Source organism: Equus caballus, chromosome 29 (assembly GCF_041296265.1).
Source record: "Equus caballus isolate H_3958 breed thoroughbred chromosome 29, TB-T2T, whole genome shotgun sequence".
Lineage (NCBI taxonomy): Eukaryota > Metazoa > Chordata > Mammalia > Perissodactyla > Equidae > Equus > Equus caballus.
The window spans coordinates 40,457,957-40,476,280 of record NC_091712.1 but is presented as its reverse complement, the minus strand read 5'-3'; the positions used below and the strand labels follow the sequence as shown (position 1 = coordinate 40,476,280).

The window sequence follows — 18,324 nt, the reverse complement described above, 5'->3', positions numbered from 1 at the left end:
CTTCCAGGCTCCAGTTGCTCTGTTGAGCACAGTGGGCACAGCCGCTCCCTGGTGGTCAGCATCAGCACTGCAGGCACAGGCAGGAAACACGAAACTAAAACACACCTCTGTTTGGGAGTCATCAAGGCAGTGGGGTTCCCAGGCCCCAGGGGGCAAAGGAGCAGGACTTGCGGGCTCCAGGGGGGATGAGGACCTCGGATCCTCCATGTCCCCCAGTTTCCATACACCATCCTGGGGTGTCCAGATCATTCACGAGGCCTCCACACCCCAGCCAGGGCAATGACTCCGTTCACTTCCAACCGAGGACCCCAGGCTCCTGCAGGGTGATCCGGTCCCTGGTCCCACCAAGAGCGGTCCAGTGTTCTGCCATGTTCCGCACTACCCAGGTCCTCCGCCCCAGGCCCCCAGGCTGCCCTTTGTTCCCAGAGACCGCAGGGCGTGCAAAGCATTTACTAGACTCAGCACAGAGGGCTAGCGATGGAGAACCAAGGCCAACAAGCTCTTCCACGAGCCTGTGGGACCCTCGGGGTCCCCGCCCCAAGAACGTCAATTTCTAGAGGAGGAATCAGCTCTCTCCCCATGCGGTGGGTGTTGGGGTCTCACCCTCGTCCCGGGCGCCCTGGGGACGGCCCGGCCCAGCTGACCCTGGGAACTTCGGGACCCCAGCCCGTCAGTCCGACATCTCTCCCCTCCAGATGCTGTGCTCCCCGGGCGTCCTGCTGGGAGACCCGGTGCCCGCCCTGGTCCTGCCTGGGTAGCAACGCCTGGCGTGTGCGCACATCCACTCCCCGACCTCCGACCTTCCTCCTCCAAGGATGTGGGCGGGCCCACCGGCAACAGTTAACCGGCGCGTGGGCGCCCCCATCCAATCCGGGCGTCAGCTGTGGGGGCGTCCCTCAGGAGCCATGGGGCGGCCACAGATGTCCTGAAGCATGGAGACGGTAGAGAAGATCCCTATCTTGGGCTTGGGCACCTGGAAGGTGAGCGGGCCTCCGAGTCGAGGGGAGCCGGCGCCTTTCCTTTCCGCGTGCGCTCTGACGCGGAGGGGCCACCTGCGGGGCCACCCACGCGGACACCCGCAGGGACCCCTGCTGCAGCCTTGACCCGGCTCAGCTGGTCGCCCGTACCTCCCTCTGGGCCTCCTCCTTTGTGTTTGAAAGATGGACTTTTTAGATAGATTTTCTGAAAATGGAGGTCTCCCTGTGGTATTTTCATATGGAGGCTGTAGGGGAGCAGGACATTTCCTCTTCCCAAATGTGGGTTCGTCTGGCTGGAGAACGAATTAAATTCACATGAGACAGAATAGCAAGAGAAATTTAAACCAAGCTTTATGAGGAACCATGGCCCGGGGCCTTTCTTCCTGAAGGAAGAAAGGGCACTGAAGAAGTGGGGTGCACATAGTGGTTATATACCCCCAAACAGGGTGTTTCACATGTGATTGAAATGTCCCTCCCACAATAGTCACAAGATTGCCCTGTCGGCACATTGCTTGATGGACACAGCAGGTAGTGGGTCTGCTGTCTCAGAGGGCGTAGCCAGAGGCAAGTGGGTTGTCTGGAGCTGGGCGGTCACAGGTGAGCTCAGCAATCAGTTCCTAGCCTAAAGAAAGATGCTTAATCCTTAAAGAAATGCCAAAGTTGGGAGGGGGAGGGAAGTCAGGTACAGGAGGTTACCAGACTAGCACAATAAAATGCAGATTTAAGTCCTTGCCTTTGGTATTGATTAAGAGTTTTTAGAGAGAAGGTCATCACCTTTCTTCTTCCTGGTACAGAGGGGGAGGCACCTTTTACAGATAGAGATTTACCTTACAAACATAAATGTGTCCTAAGAAAGGGCAAGTTCCATTCCTCCTTCCCTGTCCCAGTTTATCAAAAGCAATCAGCCTCAAATAATCCTGATGCCAAAGAGACATATCTTGGGGTGGCCAATTCCAGGTCCCCACAAGGCCAAATCATAATTATTCAGAAAGAATGTTAGGGAAAGCCCGGAAGAAAAGGTTGTGAGGCTTGGGTAAGGGCAGAAAGATTGACAGTCACCTAACTAGATCAGAACAGCAGCCAGCCTGGAAGATGAGAGAATGTTATCTGGATTGAAAGGATAAGGAAGCGCTGACATTGCCAACTGGGTTGTAAAAAAGGAACTTTGAAACTTTATCTCCTTCCCTGTGCAAAAACACGATAGTGAGATCATGTTGGAACTTTCTCTGCTTGGGACTTTCTAATTCTTGTCAGCGATTAAGACACAGCACTAACTAAAAAGCCTTTCAAATGTGCTTTTTTTTTTAATTTAGTCTTCTTTTTTAAAGATTTTATTGTTTTCCTTTTTCTCCCCAAAGCCCCCCAGTACACAGTTGTGTATTCTTCATTGTGGGTCCTTCTAGTTGTGGCATGTGGGACGCTGCCTCAGCGTGGTTTGATGGGCAGTGCCATGTCCGTGCCCAGGATTCGAACCAACAAAACATTGGGCCGCCTGCAGTGCAGCACGTGAACTTAACCACTCGGCCATGGGGCCAGCCCCTTAACTTAGTCTTTAATAAAAAGATGTTCATTTAAGAAGTCACTTAGGAGGTTATTGGATGAGTAGGAATTAGAATGACCAACCCCTGCTCATCCAATTATTATTTCAGTTATTTCTTCTATCCACTTATCAACTGTTAGAGGCCAAGGATGTAATTTTATTCCTTGTGGTTCTCAGCATCTAGCCAAAGACATACAGTAGGCAGCTGTTCCGTAAGCACTGGGTGGGTTTAAGTGTTCTGCATTTCTTGCCTGACTTTAATTCTGTCCGTTGTCTGCTATGTCGTCTGCACACAGCTCAGTGTGCGAGTCCACACCTGTGTTCTTGTACACAGGGTAAGGAAAAGCTGTGAGAACTGTTCTGAAGGGGCTGAGACATTCATTTGTGGTTATTGTTAGACCTCAGGTACAGAGAATTGGATTAATTGCGATCACCCTTCCCTGATCCATGCAAAGGCTTGTTTTATTTAGTTACTTTGGATGATGTCACATCACAAATCTACCATTAGCTGTCTCTTGCCCAAGAGATAGCTACATCAACAACCAACCACAAAAACTTGGTGGCTTTACAACACCGTGTGGTTCGTTACCCCTGCATTAGGTGGTCAGCTGGGCAGCTGTGTGGGTCTTGGCCCGACTCTCTCACACGTCTGGGGTTTGTCAGGTGTCACTTGGGACCGTTGTGGCTACTCCCCCGCTTGCCTGCACTTGCCTCTTCTCCTCAAGCAGGCTGGTCTGGGAATATTCCCATGGTAACGGCCGAGGCAGAAGAGAGCAAGGGGGACTAGGTGGACCGCGCCAGGCGTCCTGAGGCCTGAGTTTCGAACCCGCCCCTCTGCTGCATTCTCTTGGTCCAAGGAAAACACAAGGACCGCCCAGATTTGAGAGGTGGAGATGGAGCTCTGACTGGGCCTGTAGAATCACGTTAAATCTATAGGTCAACTTGGGGAATTAACATCTTTATGACATTAAATCTGTCTTTCTACAAGCATGGTATATTTCTCTGTTAATAAATTGTCCTAAATATATTCCGTCACTAATTATCTCTTCATATGGTTTTTCCTCTAGAGAACACCTACTTCGTTTGTTGGATGTATTCCTGGGTGCTTGATGGTCTGTTATGCTATTGGAAGTGACACTTCTCTGAAATTATGTTTTCAACTTGTTTGCTGTTGGTGCATAGAAAAACAGTCGTCTTTGGTATGCTCATCAAATTTCCAGCCACTTTGCTAAACGATACTATTGTTTTAACTTGCCTATAGATGCTTTTGGGTTTTCTACATACATGATCTTATGCATCTGCGAGTAATGATAGTTTCATTTCCTTTTTTCCAATCCTGAAGTCTCAGATTGCTTTTTCTGAGCTGCTTGTTCTGGCTAGGACCTCCACTGCAGGGGCCCTTCTTGCTTTGTTCCTGATTTTAAAGGGAATGCTTCTGCTGTGTCCAGGATTAGGATGATGTTTGCCCTAGGTCTTTTGGTTTGTTTGTTTTTATTCTTGATTTTGTCATTGCTGTTGTTTTAAACATGGATATTCTTTATCAGGTTAAAGAGTTTCCTTCTTTCCTAATTTATTGAGAGTTTAAATCATGAATGGGTGTTGAATCTTAGCCAACAGCGATTGAGATGATTTTCTTGTTTTTTAATTTTTTTCTCTTTTAATCTACTAATGTGGTGAATTATTGTGGATTTTCTAATATCACGCCATCCTTGGCTATCCAAGATAACTCAATGTGGGTGGGTATATTATTTTTCCATATGTATTATTGCATCCAATTTGTTATTATTTTACTTAGGAGTTTTACAATTATATTCATAAGTGAAATGAATGTGTAACTTTCCTTTCAATATTTTTGTCTGCTTTCGATTTCAGGGTTATGCTGGCTTGGTAGAAGGAGTTGGGCGTATTTCCTCTCTTTGTTTTCTCTGAAAGGTTTTATGTTAAAGTGGGATGATTTCTTTCTTGAAAGTTTTATAGAACTGTGTGTGTGTTTAACTAATCGCTTCACTTTTTAAATAATTATAGGACAGTTCAGCTTTTATTTCTTCTTAAGCTTTCCTATGAATTTTTTCACTTTGTTTCATTTTTCTAAATTGTTGGCTTATAGTTATTGATAATATTTTCTTAGATTTTAAATCTCTTACCTTTATGTGCTGGTTTTCGTTCATGTCATGAAAAGGAAAAAAGGTCTTCTCAGTCTTGTCAGAAGTTTGTCTACTTTATTAAGGTTTTTCAAAGAAGTGACCTCTGGCTTTGTTGATTTTCTCTAGCATATCTTTATTTGATGTTCATTCTTATTTATTTATTTTTTTGTGAGGACTATTCGCCCTGAACTAACATCTGTGCCAGTCTTCCTCTCCTTTTTTTTTTTTAATAATTATTTTAAATGAAATTTTTTTTTTCCCAAAGATTGGCATCTGAGCTAACAACTGTGGCTGATCTTCTTTTTTTTTTCTTCTCCCCAAAGCCCTGCAGTACATAGTTGTATATCCTAGCTGTGAATGCCTCTGGTTGTGCTGTGTGGGACGCCACCTCAGCATGGCCTGATGAGCGGTGCCATGTCTGTGCCCAGGATCCAAACTGGTGAAACCCTGGGCTGCTGAAGCGGAGCACGTGAACTTAAATATTCAGCCACAGGGCTGGCCCCTCTTCCTCTACTTTGTTTGTAGGTCATTGTCACAGCATGGCTGACAAGTGGTGTAGATCTGTGCCCAAGATCTGAACCGGCAAACCCAGGGCTGCCGAAGCAAAGCGTGCCAAACTGAACCACTAGGCCACAGGGCCGGGCCCTCGTTCTTTTTTTTTTTTTTTTTTTTCTGCTTTATCTCCCCAAACTCCCCCTGTACATAGTTGTATATCCTAGTTGCAGGTCCTTCCAGTTGTGGGATGTGGGACGCCGCCTCAATGTGGCCTGGCGAGCGGTGGCATGTCTACGCCCAGGATCTGAACCCTGGACCGCCGCAGTGGAGCGTGCGAACTTAACCACTCGGCCACAGAGCCAGTCCCAGGGGCCCTCATTCTTATTTTCATTTTCTCTTTCCTTCTCATTTCTTGGTGGTTCTTTTTCTAATTTAAGATGGATACTTGGTTCATTAGCTTTCAACCGTTCTGAATCTGTTGCTTAATAAATGAAGATCATTATACTGTTACATCTCATGGGCTCCCTGTGCAGTTCAAGTGTGAAAGTGGTTTGTGAGCTATGACACCCTCTGGGAGTGTTCGGTCGCGTGGTGTCGTGAGCCTTTGCCACGCTTTTCCCTCTAGTTCCAGCCCTTGTTGCTTGAGCACCATGTCTACAGGGAGCTGCTTCTTCTCTGAACTTCCGCTTTCCCGATGGAACCCACACTGTGCCTGTGGGTTTGGGCAGATGCTCTGTGTGATGGATTATCTTTGTGAGAGGACACACCGCTTGACCTTTACACTTGGACTTGTGGTCTTTGTGGGTGGAGGTGAGTCTCTACCTCCTTGTGTCTCAGTTGTTATTATTATTCATCCTGCGCTTATTGATTCCTTCGTTCCTTCAGGAAGCATTGCCTCTAGCTCGGTTACTTGCAGGCACGAAAAATACCTGTGGTGTTTTCCCCAAGTAAGTAAAGGAGTTGGAACTTAGATTATCTATAAATCCTGTCTGACTCTGACTTGCCCCAATGTTAGGACTGACTGACAGCAGTACCGACTCAATGACTTCATTTTTTGTGTATTGTTGACTCTACATTCTAGAAAGAGAAGGAGAAATTGAGTGACTTCTGTCTTGTTCATGTGGCAGGAGGCTCCGGGGGACGTGACGAATGCCGTGAAGGTGGCCATTGACGCCGGCTACCGACACTTCGACTGCGCCTCCTTCTACCACAACGAGACTGAGATTGGAGTGGGGATCCAGCTCAAGGTCAAGGAGGGCGTGGTAAAGCGGGAGGACCTGTTCATTGTCAGTAAGGTAGGAATGCCCGTGGACTACTCGGGGCTTGGGTAGCAGGTCGCTGAAACAGCGCATGGAGGCTCTCTGGTCTCCTCAGAGGAGCTGATGACTCCATTCGTACTTGGACCAGACCTGACAAGGACGTCTGTAGCTTCATGCATGTGCTGGGAGTGGTGCAGGTGAAGGTGTCGGAGACAGCGTGACAAGCAGAGGGGACGGCTCGAGCAAAGGCACAAGGCACGCACAGCGCAGTTGGTTCAGGGGCCTAGAAGAAGCTTGGCGTTCCTGGATCGAAAACTGTTAGGCAGCAGAGAGCAATGAGAAGCGAGGCTGGCGGAGTGGACCGGCCAGATCATGGAAGGCCTGGATGCCATCTAAGGAGCTTAGTCTTTTCGCATAGAGAGAGGAGCACCGTTGGAGGTTATTAAATAGGGGACTTATATTCTGTATAAGCGAGACTTGTATTGTAGGCAGGAGATTGTAGCAGCTGAAAGAAGCATGCATTTGAATAGGAGGCAGGAGACATTAACGGCAGTGTGGTGAGAGATGATGACAGCCTGAACTAGCACAGTGGGAAACGATAGAGAAGAAGAGTGGCTGTAAAGGCCAGTTAGGAGGCGGCCCCTGTAGGAAATGCCAGCGTAGACTGAGATAGTGGAGAATTAAAGAATGTTAGGCCAGGAGTCATGGGTTCACATTCCAGCTGTAGGTCACGGGCTGTGAGAGACTGGGTCAGTCACTGGATGGCTCAGGGTCCAAGCTTCGTCATGTAAAACGAGACTCTGGATCTCAGTAGTCTCCCGAGTGATTTAAATTTCTATAATTGCAAGATTCACTGTTGTTTCTGTCATAGATTTGCTTTTCTGTATTACTTTAAGATAATTTCTGGGGGCTGCTCCGTGGCTGAGTGGTTAAGTTCGCGCACTCTGCTTCCACGGCCCAGGGTTTCACTGGTTAGATCCTGAGCGCAGACCTAGCACTGCTCATCAGGCCACTCCGAGGTGGGTCCCACATAGCAGAGCTAGAAGAACCTACAACTAGAATATACAGCTATGTGCTGGGGGGCTTTGGGGAGAAGAAACACAAAAAGATTGGCAGCAGATGTCAGCTCAGGGCCAATCTTTAAACGGAAAAAAAAAAAATAGATAATTTCTGTAACTCCTCAGTGCTGTCTAAAGCTAGAGTGCAGGGCTGGTAGTGGAGAGGCCTGGCTGTGAACGTGGCAGAGGAGCGGGAATCCCTTCTGACTGTCGAGGTAGGGGAGATGGGTGACTGGAGATTCCTAAGTCTGGCCGCCAGTCTGGGGATGGGTTGCTCCTGAGTGCATCACAGCCAGCAGTGGAAGTGTGTGCTCAGAGTGCTTGAAGTTTGGAAAAGTCAGGGAAATACAATTAAAAAAAATAAATCACTTATATCCTCCCCATCCGGAGAGTACTGTTGTTTACACTGTGATGTATTTACTTGCAGTTTTTCTCACTTTTGTTAATACACTGGGTTTGTAGTTTGTTTTTACATCTTCTAATTGTCTTTCTTTTACTTATTTATTTTTGTTTTTTCTTCTTGCTGTGATAGGCCTTCAGATTAGTTTCTGTCACAGTTAATACTAAATGAGGGGAAAAGCAAATGACAGATTTTCTCCTTAAAGAGGGCGTGGATGGAGATGTCTAACAAGGATAAGGCGGTGTATGTTAACTTCTCTAACTTCTTATCCTGCACGATTGTGAGGCCTTAGGAGCAGAGGACCTTTAACATAGAGTGCATTTAAGTGAGAAACACGACGTAGAAATTCTTCTGACTTTTCCTCATATCCTTTCTGCCCGCAGGCATTGTTTTTTGGGTGGGGCTCCCAGTGGATCCAAACCACCAGACGGCCCTCCCGTCAAATATTTCACGGGGTCTCCAACTCCCTTTTGGAGCAATCAGCCCAAAGGAGCCCAGCTTTGGAGATCCCTCCCTGAGGGGTCCCGGAACCCTCTGAGGATGATGCCATTGCTCTAGTGTGTCTGTTCCATGTAGTCTTGGAGGCTGTTCCTCCTCCGGATCCCAGACTTGTGGGCCCCAGTGGCAGATGTCGTGTTGATACTGGCTCTGTGGCCCCGTGTGTCAGTGCTTGCTCCCTCTCCTCTTAGCTCTGGTGCACCTGCCATGAGAAGTCCCTGGTGGAAGCAGCATGCACCCGGAGTCTCAGGGCCTTGAAGCTGAGCTACTTGGACCTCTACCTCATGCACTGGCCCATGGGTTTCCAGGTACCGTTCGGGAGATGGTGAGATACCCTGCTGGCAGCGCCTCCTTTCCCAATCACACCCCATCTGGTTGTGGGACGAGCTTGGGCCAGCAGCCAGGGCGTGTGGGTTCTCGGGCTGCGTCGGCCTCACACACACATTCAGTTATCTCTGGGCCTCAGCTCAGGGCAGGCTTGGACATGGGGACCTCTGAGGCCCCCACAGTTCTGACACACTGTGATTCTTTGTTCCAAACCAGTCATTTCTTCTCCAAGCAGAGAGAGCATTGGTTTGCCTAGAGGTCTTCAGGTGAGAGCAGATATGAGACGGGAAATACTGCTGCTCCGAGCGGCTGCCGTGTCACCTCCCAGGCTAAGTGAATTCCTTGGCTCCGTCTTTCCTTGTTGGGCCTGTTCTCTTTGGGGAGTGGCTGCTCCTTCGCCATCTGGGAGACATTCGCTTGTTCACTGGCAGCAGGTCCACTCGACCTGGCGGTGGATGATTTCTCCACTTGGTTTTATTCTCTTTACTTGATTGCTCCGCACATCCCCTTTGTCTCTAAACCCTGCTCAGCAGCTTCCCGGCCTCAGTCTTATGTTGGTCTTGGCCAGGATGTCCCTGCACACCTGCCCCAGACTGAGATGACAGCCTCTCTGGCTGAGGACACAGTCACACAGGTGGCATCGGGGAGCATGGCAGTCCTGGGGAGGATTCGTCCCACGTCGGAGTGGGCGAGTGCCCCTTGGGCACCTCCCGTGGGTGCACCTGTCGGAGGATCTACTGGTGCACCAACAGAACCTGCTTCATTCTGGCGCAGCTCTCCGTGAAGGCTTTGTATTTAGCGTCACAAAAGGATGTGGCACTGTGCATCCGGCACATCCATAGAGAACAGAGACACCCAGGGAGCAGAACAAGAGAGAATGGTTCAGAAATTATTTCTGTATCCTTGAAATCCAGTGCACTCAGAGAATAACGCTTAAAATAATGATAACAGCTGGGTCGCACTTACTGTCAGCTCTTAGTGTTATCTTAACGATGAACCAGGTCCTGTTTTAGGCACTTTACACATGTGAACTCATTCAGTCCTTACGATGGTTCTCTAAAGTGGGAACTGTTAATATCCCCAACGTACAGATGATGAAACTGAGGCGCAGAAAGATTGAGTAAGATTATCGGGGCCCAGAAGCAGGTGCTCAGGTCAGATGCCCGTTGCTCTGCCAGGCCCGCATCTTCTGGCAGATGCCTGGGGGATAGAAAAGGAAGAGCCCTCAGATCACTCAACCTATTACCGAATAGAATTCCATTTATGAGAAATTGAGAGTTAACAAAATAAAGCATAAATGCTTAGAAGGGGAATCCAAACATCATGCAGAAATATTGAGACTCCTTGGGCCTTATTCTCATGCAGTGTAGACAGTGCGTCTTCAGCCAGGTGGGAACCGGTGGACCTGTTGTGCTGTCTGCTGGTTGGGAGCGAGGTCAGGAGGGTGTTTGTGCAGAGGCAGAGAGAAATATCATGTCCACATGGGAGGCAGATTTGAAGCCAGACAGTTGCTTCGGTTTATCATGAACAATTTCCCTAAGATGTGGATCAGCCCGCAGTTTTAGACATTCTCCCCACTGCTGCTCGAGCTAAGGAGTAGGTGTTGTTAAGTAAACATGTGTCGTCCCCCATCCCCCGTGACATGCTACACGGAGCCGTGCGTGGGCGAGGAAGGCAGATTGCGAAGCGGTACCTGCAGGTGCTCTGAGGGATGACTTCAGTCCCCCTTTCATGCCGTCCCTCTGCCCTACTCTCCCGGGCACTTTGTGTTAATTCTCCATTCTCTGTCACTGTGATGAGAATTGTAAGAAAAGAAGATCCCAACAGTGGGCTTGGGAGAAGGTTGATGGAGGGGGCTCCTAAGACGTGAAGGAAGACCCTTTTCCCCATTCTTTACCTGAAATTGCTAAATGCTTTTCTGGTAACAGGCGAGGGTTCAGGGTCTCCCTTTCCTGTCCGTGCAAGGTGGGCAGTGAACGTCGAGGTTGGCTGGAACTTTGCTGACCATCCAGTCCACCCAGCCCTTGGTCTTGTACAGGTGACACCAGCCCTGGAGAAGAGAAGGCACTCGGCTTAGTGTGAGGGCCGTGGCTCTGACCTGGACTTGCTGATCCACCTCCAGCATCTCCCCTACATCCGGATTCTCCCGCCACCCTGTCTCCTCTTCAGAGGTGACCACAAACCCCCAGTAAGCTCTTTTCTTCTGGTTCTCACAGTCTGGGAGAAACGAGTTGCCCTTGGACCAAGAAGGCATGGTTATACCCAGCGACACGGACTTCCTGGACACGTGGGAGGTGAGCTGAGCCGTGAGATCCTGAGCTTGTTGTTTCAGAGACACTGGGTTGTCTCCTCGAGACACAGGTGTGCAGTCTGAAGCGGAAACGGACACCTGGCTGAGGACCTGAGACGACAGACGGCTGTCTGGTTTCCTTACTTTAGTTTGTTTCGTCTCTGAAACATTTATTTTAGGGATAGCTAATTCAGACCTCTTTTTTATTCTCAAATGTTTATTTTTTTTGGTTAAAAAATATCACATGGTCATTACAGAAACTATAGAAGGGTATAAAAAAAATTTAAAAATCCATTTTTCCATTACCCGGTGGTAACCACTACTAATATTTTATGATTCCTTTCAGCTCTTTTGTAAACATTTCAGAACGACAACTCTGGCAGCGTGGTGAAGTTTGGGGTGGGGCTGGGAGAAGCCTGGAGGGAGGGTCACTGCGTTTCAAGCCTGCTGCCAGAGTCTGGACGAAAAGCGATGAGGCCTGAAGTAAAGTGGGAGTCAGGGGAGGTGATGGGTGTGAGATGCGTGGCAGTGAAGTGAGGGGGTGGGAGGAGGACAGGTGGATTCCTGCCGACCCCGGCTTCTAGCGCAGGCGACCAGGTGTGTGCAGTCTTGCAAACAACACAAGGGTAGAGGACGGCAGGTGTGGGACACAGGAAGAAAGCGAGTTCAAATCGGGACTTGCTGAGTTTCAGAAGATGAGATTCTGGAGCCATTCGTGTGAGATTGATGGGTGCAGCCCGGGGAGTGCGGAGGTCCTCCAGGCAGGGAGAGGAGGGGAGCACAGACAGGGAGGAGTACCAGGCCAGGCTGGCCTCTCCTTCCAGCAAAGCAGAGACTCCAGAGGTGTCTGAGATGTCAGGACCAGTGTTAGGGGCCAACCCTTTCTGTCACACTATGTTGCCTCTCCTAAAGATTTGGGTTAAACTCGGGGCTTTTGTGTGGCACGATTGAGGTCCCCAGTGATTGTTGCAGCTTTGAGGCAGTAACTGGTGCACAATGACTTGGTCACCAGCCCCGCACCCACTCAAGACTTGTCACTGTCACTTACCCTGGCCTCGAGCCACGCTCTTTCTGAAGCTGAAGGCCAAACCATCTCGCTGATCTGTGACCAGCGCAAAGCTTTGGCTGGCTCTGCCCTTGAGTCCCTTAAAATGTTAACTGGAGGGTGGACTAGGAGAGTGCTGATGCATCATGGTCCCTAAGAAGGTTATATTCTAGGGTAGAAGGAGAAGTGAGCAAAGAAAGCTGCACTGGACATCTTTGCAAGCCCCATATCCGCAGTTACTCAGAATACTAGCAGTAGCAGCAGCTGGAGTGTGTTGAGTGTTTGCTAGATCCCACCCTGAGCTAATGCTCTGTGTGTATCATTTGATGGAATCCTAGAACTGACCCTGGGGCCTGGACAAGGTCGTTCCCGTCTTGCTGATGAGGACATCGAGGCTTAGCGAGGTCATGTCATATGCCCAAGGTCCCCCAGCTACCAAGTGATGGAGCTGGGAGGAGACCTCGAGTGCGGAAATGCCGATGAAGCCTCACGTGAAAGATTTAAAAATAGTGGGGGGAGCCAGTTTAAGACTACTGTGCGACGTGGATTGTCAGTGGAGTAGACAGAGCCCATACGCCCAAGTAATTCCTAGTTCTCTTCAGGCCATGGAGGAGCTGGTGGATGCAGGGCTGGTGAGAGCCATCGGGGTGTCCAACTTCAACCACGAGCAGCTTGAGAGGCTGTTGAACAAACCCAACCTGAGGTTCAAGCCGGTGAACAACCAGGTGAGCTTGTGAGCAGCCGCGCGGCTTTCATGGCTGGAGCTGGCTGTTCAGCTGTTATCTCCACACGGCCGGACTGGAAATGCAAGCAGGAGCGGAGCATGTGAAGGAGGCCTTTTTCCCTCGTGTCTGTCCAAAATCGTGACTTAGGGAGCAGTGAGGCAGGTGACGGGTGAATGGGGAGAGACCTTTCTCTAAGGCCTGTTGGGTTGGCGTTGCCTGTAGCGTGAGTTTGTCACATGCAACTCCCAGCTTCGTTCATTCACTTGACAAGTATTTACTGAGTAACTTCTGGAAGGCTGGCTTCTTCTAGATGTTCGGGAGACGTCTGTGAACAAGACAAGATCAGACCAAAAGCCCTGCTTCAGGAGCTCCCATCCTAGTGGCAGCAGATAGAAAATAGCAAGTAACTGCCACACATGAGATGTCAGACAGAGCTGGTGCTGCAGAGGAGGTGAGGGGGCGGGGCTGGGGGACCTCACCGAGCGGGTGCTGTGCCAGCGTCCAGATGACGTAAGTGTTCCTCAAGCCTGGTTACAGCAGGCCGGCATCTCAGCTGTCACTTAGTCCAGCCTTTTCATGTCACGGGCCTAGACCCTCAGGCCCCGAGGTGCTCACGTAGCTTGTCAGCAGCGGAGCCCAGACATGAAGGGCGGCCCTCTTCTCGAGGGTGCTAGGAGACAGTCTCCTCTGGTAAGCTGCGATTCTCTTTGTAGATCGAGTGCCACCCGTATCTTACACAGAAGAATCTCATCAGTTTTTGCCAATCCAGAGGTGTGTCCGTGACGGCTTACCTGCCCCTCGGTGGCTCCAGGTAGAGATGCCCAGTGGTTGCCAGTTGAGGCCCTAGCAGGAAATAGACGCACCCTCCAATTTAACGTGGTTAGTTAGTGGAGGGCTTAATGAGGGTGTGGGCAGGGTGTGGAGAGAGCGCAGGCTCCCTGCAGGGGGCACTGTCGCCACCCCTGGGCCCAGTGGGCTGAGGGAGGGAGATGGCACTGGGAGCCAGAGGCAAGTCACTTTGAGGGGCTGCCTTGAGAAGGGCAGTGACCCTTTTAGAGACATAACCAGCTGGGAGCGACCTCTTCGCCGAGCTCCTGACGACATCTAGTCCTCCACCAGACTTCTCTATCGGGATGCTGTGCAGACAGCTCGATCTCTGTGGATTCCACCTCCACATGTGAACTTTCCCCAGAAACTGAACTGTGTACTGTGCTCCCTACGTCAGCGGAGGAGCCACCACCCACTCAGCCGCCTCGGCCAGAAAGGTGGAAGTCACGCCTTCCCAACGCCCCCAGTCCAGTCCATCCGCACATCCACTGATGGCGCTGCCAGAGAACGTGGAGTCTGTCTCCTGGTCTCTGTTCTCTCCATTGCCGCCTTCCTTAAATCAGAATTCTCTCAGGCTGTGATAGCCGCCTCTTAACTCCTGCCGGATCTGCCCAGTTCCAATCCATTGTCCACACGGTAGCTGAAGGGCGCTGTCTCAGTATGATTGTGTCACTTTCCTGCTTAAATCTCCTTCCCTTCTCGGCATGGCCTAGGAGTCCTGACTGGTCTGGCCTCTGCCTACTTCTGGCCTCGTTTCTTCCTGCAGACACACTGGTACTGTTGGAAACTACGCGGGGTTCCTGGAATGGAACATGTTCTCTCTGGTCTCGGTGCATATACTGTCCTCTTTACCTCGAGATTTTGTTGGTAGTAGTATTTTTTTTAACCTAGCTAACTCCAGTTTCTGACGAAAGGCACGATTCAGCATCACCTCCTCCAGGAAGCCCACCTGACTCCCCTTATTCATGTTTTGTCCACAGCCCTTGTCACACTGTCTTCTCATTATTTTCTTCTCAGTCTCTTCCCCTTGTCAGAGCTCCTTGAGTGCAGGGACTGCACCTAATTCATGACTTTCTGCCCAGCCCCCAGCTCAGTGCCTGGGACGTATCAGGGGCCCAGAAAAGGCTGAGATTACTTGACTGTTATTACCTGTGTGTTTCCTGTGTGAAATAGAGCATGTGTGTTAGAGCTTGGTAGCAGCTCAGGAGTTCCTAGAAAGCTGGGTCATATTCGGCAGCTGAGCTTGGGGTGGTGGGAGCCATCGGGGGGGAGGGCAGCCCCCTGAGATCCTGGGCCCAGGCCAGAATGGAGTGGGTTCTGCTGGTTCCTTCAGGAGAGGCCGAAGCCTGTTTCTAGCCCAGTGTTTGAACGTGGTAAATGCTTAATAAACATTTGCTGAATAAGTGGCTCTCCGGAGTGACTGGGGCCTGTCCTCTGCAGGACAGACGTTGAGGGATAGAGCTTCTGTGCTGGCCTTCAAATCCTCTGCACATTAGGTCCCACCTGTTCACAGTCTCAACTTGTCTTGGTATTTGAGGTGAACTCTTCTGAAGTTATCATCCTCATCAACCGTTATTTATTATGGTGCTGTAGGCGTTGTTCTAGGGCCTACAAGAAGAGCTCAGAAGTCAGAGAGCCTTTAAATGTGATAGGGGCCCGCCAGACCCTGGAGAGCCTATGATCTTGTATGCCCTGGGGATGCCCGCTGGTTCTCAGAAAAAGCACCAACTATACGTGAAAAGCCACGTGTCTAGCCATCTCCACCAAAATGTTATGGGGTCATCTCTAGATGGTAGGAGTTGGGTGACCAGCTTTTCTGCATCTTTGACATTTCCCACACTGAGCAAGTATCGTGATCAGACAAAAACATAAATCTAGCTTTTCCGTTTTGGAGAAAGTTTTGTTTTCTTTTTAAGAAGGATGCAGACGTGTTTGATCTCACAGCGCCTGCCCTGTGCTCTTGGCTCTAGTGAGGGGGTGCACCTGCTGGAGGACCCTGTGATTCAGAGGATCGCAGAGAAGCACAGCAAGTCTTCAGCTCAGGTGGGTGGGGGCTGCCCACTGGGCTGGAGGAGGACGCGCTTGCTTACTCTGGACAAGCTGATGACTGACTAGCACTTTCCGGTGTTCACCTGCCCCTTGGGGGCCGCCACGTTCCCACTTGTTCGGGCCACGCTCCTGTCTCAGCCCGTCACAGAATTGACCAGCGGGCAGTTCTGTGCACGTGGAACCCCCAGGCCGTGTCCCTCAGCCCCGCAGCTGATGGAACGGAAAAGGAGCGTCTCTCTCTCTTCCTTCCTCTAATGTCCAGCTGTTTGGCGGACTGGACTCAAGGTCCTCTGAGCGTCTCCAGCAGCAGCCAGCACAGGCACACTGCTAAAACCGTTCAGAAAACGCCCGTTTCGTTTCTAAAGGCCTTTGGAACAAAAGAGCTTGTAATAGACACTCCTGCCATCCCTGACTTTTCGGCTTGACTGCACCATCAAACACGAACTGTGAGGGAGACGCCCGAGCTGACCCCAGGCGGTCTCCCTTTGTCTGATGTTAGACTTTTTTTTCCTGCAGATTTTGATCCGGTTTCACATCCAGAGGCACGTGATAGTGATTCCCAAGTCTGTCACCCAGACTTGGATTCTTGAGAATTTCCAGGAAAGTGTTCCGCTCTTTGGCCTCAGAGGGTTTGGGATCTTGTGTTCACTATGGGGCTCACCCCTGTCCCAAGCAGGCCCAGCCCCTGTGGCTTTGACGCGGTGGAGAGGGGCGGGATGAAGCATCAGCCACATCAGGAGGCGCCAAGGGCGGGGCAGGCACTTACCAGCCTGGGGGCTGGCAGACGGGGTTATAGGGGAAGGAGAGGTGACGAGCGGGCAGGGCACGGCCAGAGCTCAGGGCACTGCCTGTCCCGGCGCTGCTCAGTGATGCTCCCCATGCTGCCCCACTTGATGTGTAGGGACCCTCCAAGAACCGTGCTCTTTCCCCCCTTAACCCAAACTCCACCCCGGTCCCCAGCTCTCCCTCCAGTCAGAACCACTGACACTGAGTCCCTGCTTCTGCTGGAGGTCGGGGTCGGGGGATGTCCTGTGGGTCGAGGTGACCTGTCCCCTCCCGGGCGCAGACGGAATCACTCCGTGCTCTCTTCTTTCCCGGCTCCTCAGCTGTGGGGTGGGGTTGGCTCACCTGTGTGAAAAGCCCCAATTTTAGGATAAAAAATCCTAAACCTGGGGCGGTGGGGCAGCTTAGAATACTGTTTTCGAAGGAACAGAAATAAAAATGGCACTGTGTTATAGAGTTAACAGTCCCGGCGACCAAGTGTCTCCCTAGCTGGTGGGGTGGGTGGAACAGATGTTCTTTTGTTTTGGGGTTTTTCTTGAGAAATGGGAAGAATTCTTCATTGCACCTTTTAATGGTTACAGCATGTCCCTCGCTCCTACAGCACCAATGCAATACATGTCCCATGTTTTCCAGGGCTCCTAATCGGCCCCAGCTCAGCCAACCCCGGGCAAATGGTCCAAGTCCAAGAGCATCCAGGAGCCGAGGCTGACGTGCAGGGGAAGTTTCGGGTGTTGCGTGAAGTGTCCCATTTACGTCTTTGTGCCCCCCCCCCCATAGGTTTAGCACAGTGCTTTGCAGGTAACATATGCCAGCCAAGTGCTCACTGAACTGAATTTCCTATGAACATTTTATTTTGGTTCCAGGTGTTTGACTTCGAATTATCAGAAGAGGATATGAATGACATGTTAGGCCTGGACAGGAATCTCCGACTGGCGACGTTCCCCATGTAAATACGGCTCGTCCTTTGCTTCCTTTCAGAAAACTCAGATTGAATGATTGGTTCCTCAGTAGGTGTTTATCATACACATTTTAGCTTCTCATGATTCTTTTCTGTTTGAGGATGAGCCACTGGACGAATCCCAAGACTAAATTTAATACATTAGGGAGTTTAAAGATCCATAACTGCGTCTTTTAAAATGTTTCTCTGCAAAAATAATCATCCTTCTCTGTTTCTGGTTTGGATTTGTCTTCTGTTTTTCAGAGCTGGAAATCACAAGGACTATCCCTTCAACATCGAGTACTGAGGGTGGCCCCCCTTGTCCTCCTCCTGCTCGGCCTTGGCCAACCCGCCCGTGTCCCAACCCCGTGTCCGTCCACCTTGGCACAGGGCCTGTGTCCCCGAGGCAGAGAAAGCCTTGGCCAGGGACGAGAGGGGCAGAGGTTGATTCAGGTGGATTCCCGGCTGGAAGAGAAGCCGAGTCCCCTGAGAAATCCAAAGACTGGAGTGTGGTCTGTGACTGAGGGAGGACGTGTCCCTTGCGAGAGAAGTGACCCCTCTCCGTGGAGGACCCACACAGGCGTTAGGAATCCTTTGAGCATGCAGTATCATGGGATTTTTACAAGATGTACCGTGTGGCCTGATGCTCAAAATAAAAGATATTTGATGACTCATAAATCATTTGCCTTCACATTAAAAAAAAAAATTGGGTTAGGAAATACTGAAACGTGTCTGGAGTCGAGACGACAGCATCACGAGACCCACTCCCACTGCTTGGCTGCAGCTCTCACCACCTGGCCCGGCCCGCTTTGTCCAAACTCCTGCTCCCTACCAGTCCGCCCAGATGATCCCACAGCGAAATCCTGACCTTCACACATCGAGAAGGAAACTGGGTGAAAGCAGGAAGATGTGTCAGTTCAACAGAGAGGCCTTTTCTCTCATTTAAAATCTAAATTTTAATTTTTAAAT

The 18,324-nt window shown here is 50.3% G+C and overlaps 1 protein-coding gene across 30 annotated transcripts in view; it reads left to right on the top strand.

Annotated features, from left to right (window-relative positions):
- Positions 1 to 18,033, top strand: part of AKR1E2 (aldo-keto reductase family 1 member E2) — a 35,796-nt gene extending 17,763 nt beyond the window's left edge. For 7 of the 30 annotated variants that reach the window (XM_070255284.1, XM_070255280.1, XM_070255281.1 and 4 more), the window contains 11 exons: positions 696 to 980; positions 3,585 to 3,716; positions 6,284 to 6,451; positions 8,563 to 8,679; positions 10,915 to 10,992; positions 12,636 to 12,758; positions 13,472 to 13,569; positions 15,503 to 15,629; positions 16,152 to 16,236; positions 17,283 to 17,364; positions 17,620 to 18,033. In XM_070255284.1, coding sequence (XP_070111385.1) covers positions 933 to 980; positions 3,585 to 3,716; positions 6,284 to 6,451; positions 8,563 to 8,679; positions 10,915 to 10,992; positions 12,636 to 12,758; positions 13,472 to 13,569; positions 15,503 to 15,629; positions 16,152 to 16,236; positions 17,283 to 17,364; positions 17,620 to 17,662 — 1,101 coding nt within the window. In that variant the 5' untranslated portion in view covers positions 696 to 932 and the 3' untranslated portion in view covers positions 17,663 to 18,033. The other 23 variants (XM_070255289.1, XM_070255287.1, XM_070255288.1 and 20 more) reach the window with 17 other exon arrangements.
- The last annotated feature ends 291 nt before the right edge of the window (positions 18,034 to 18,324 follow it).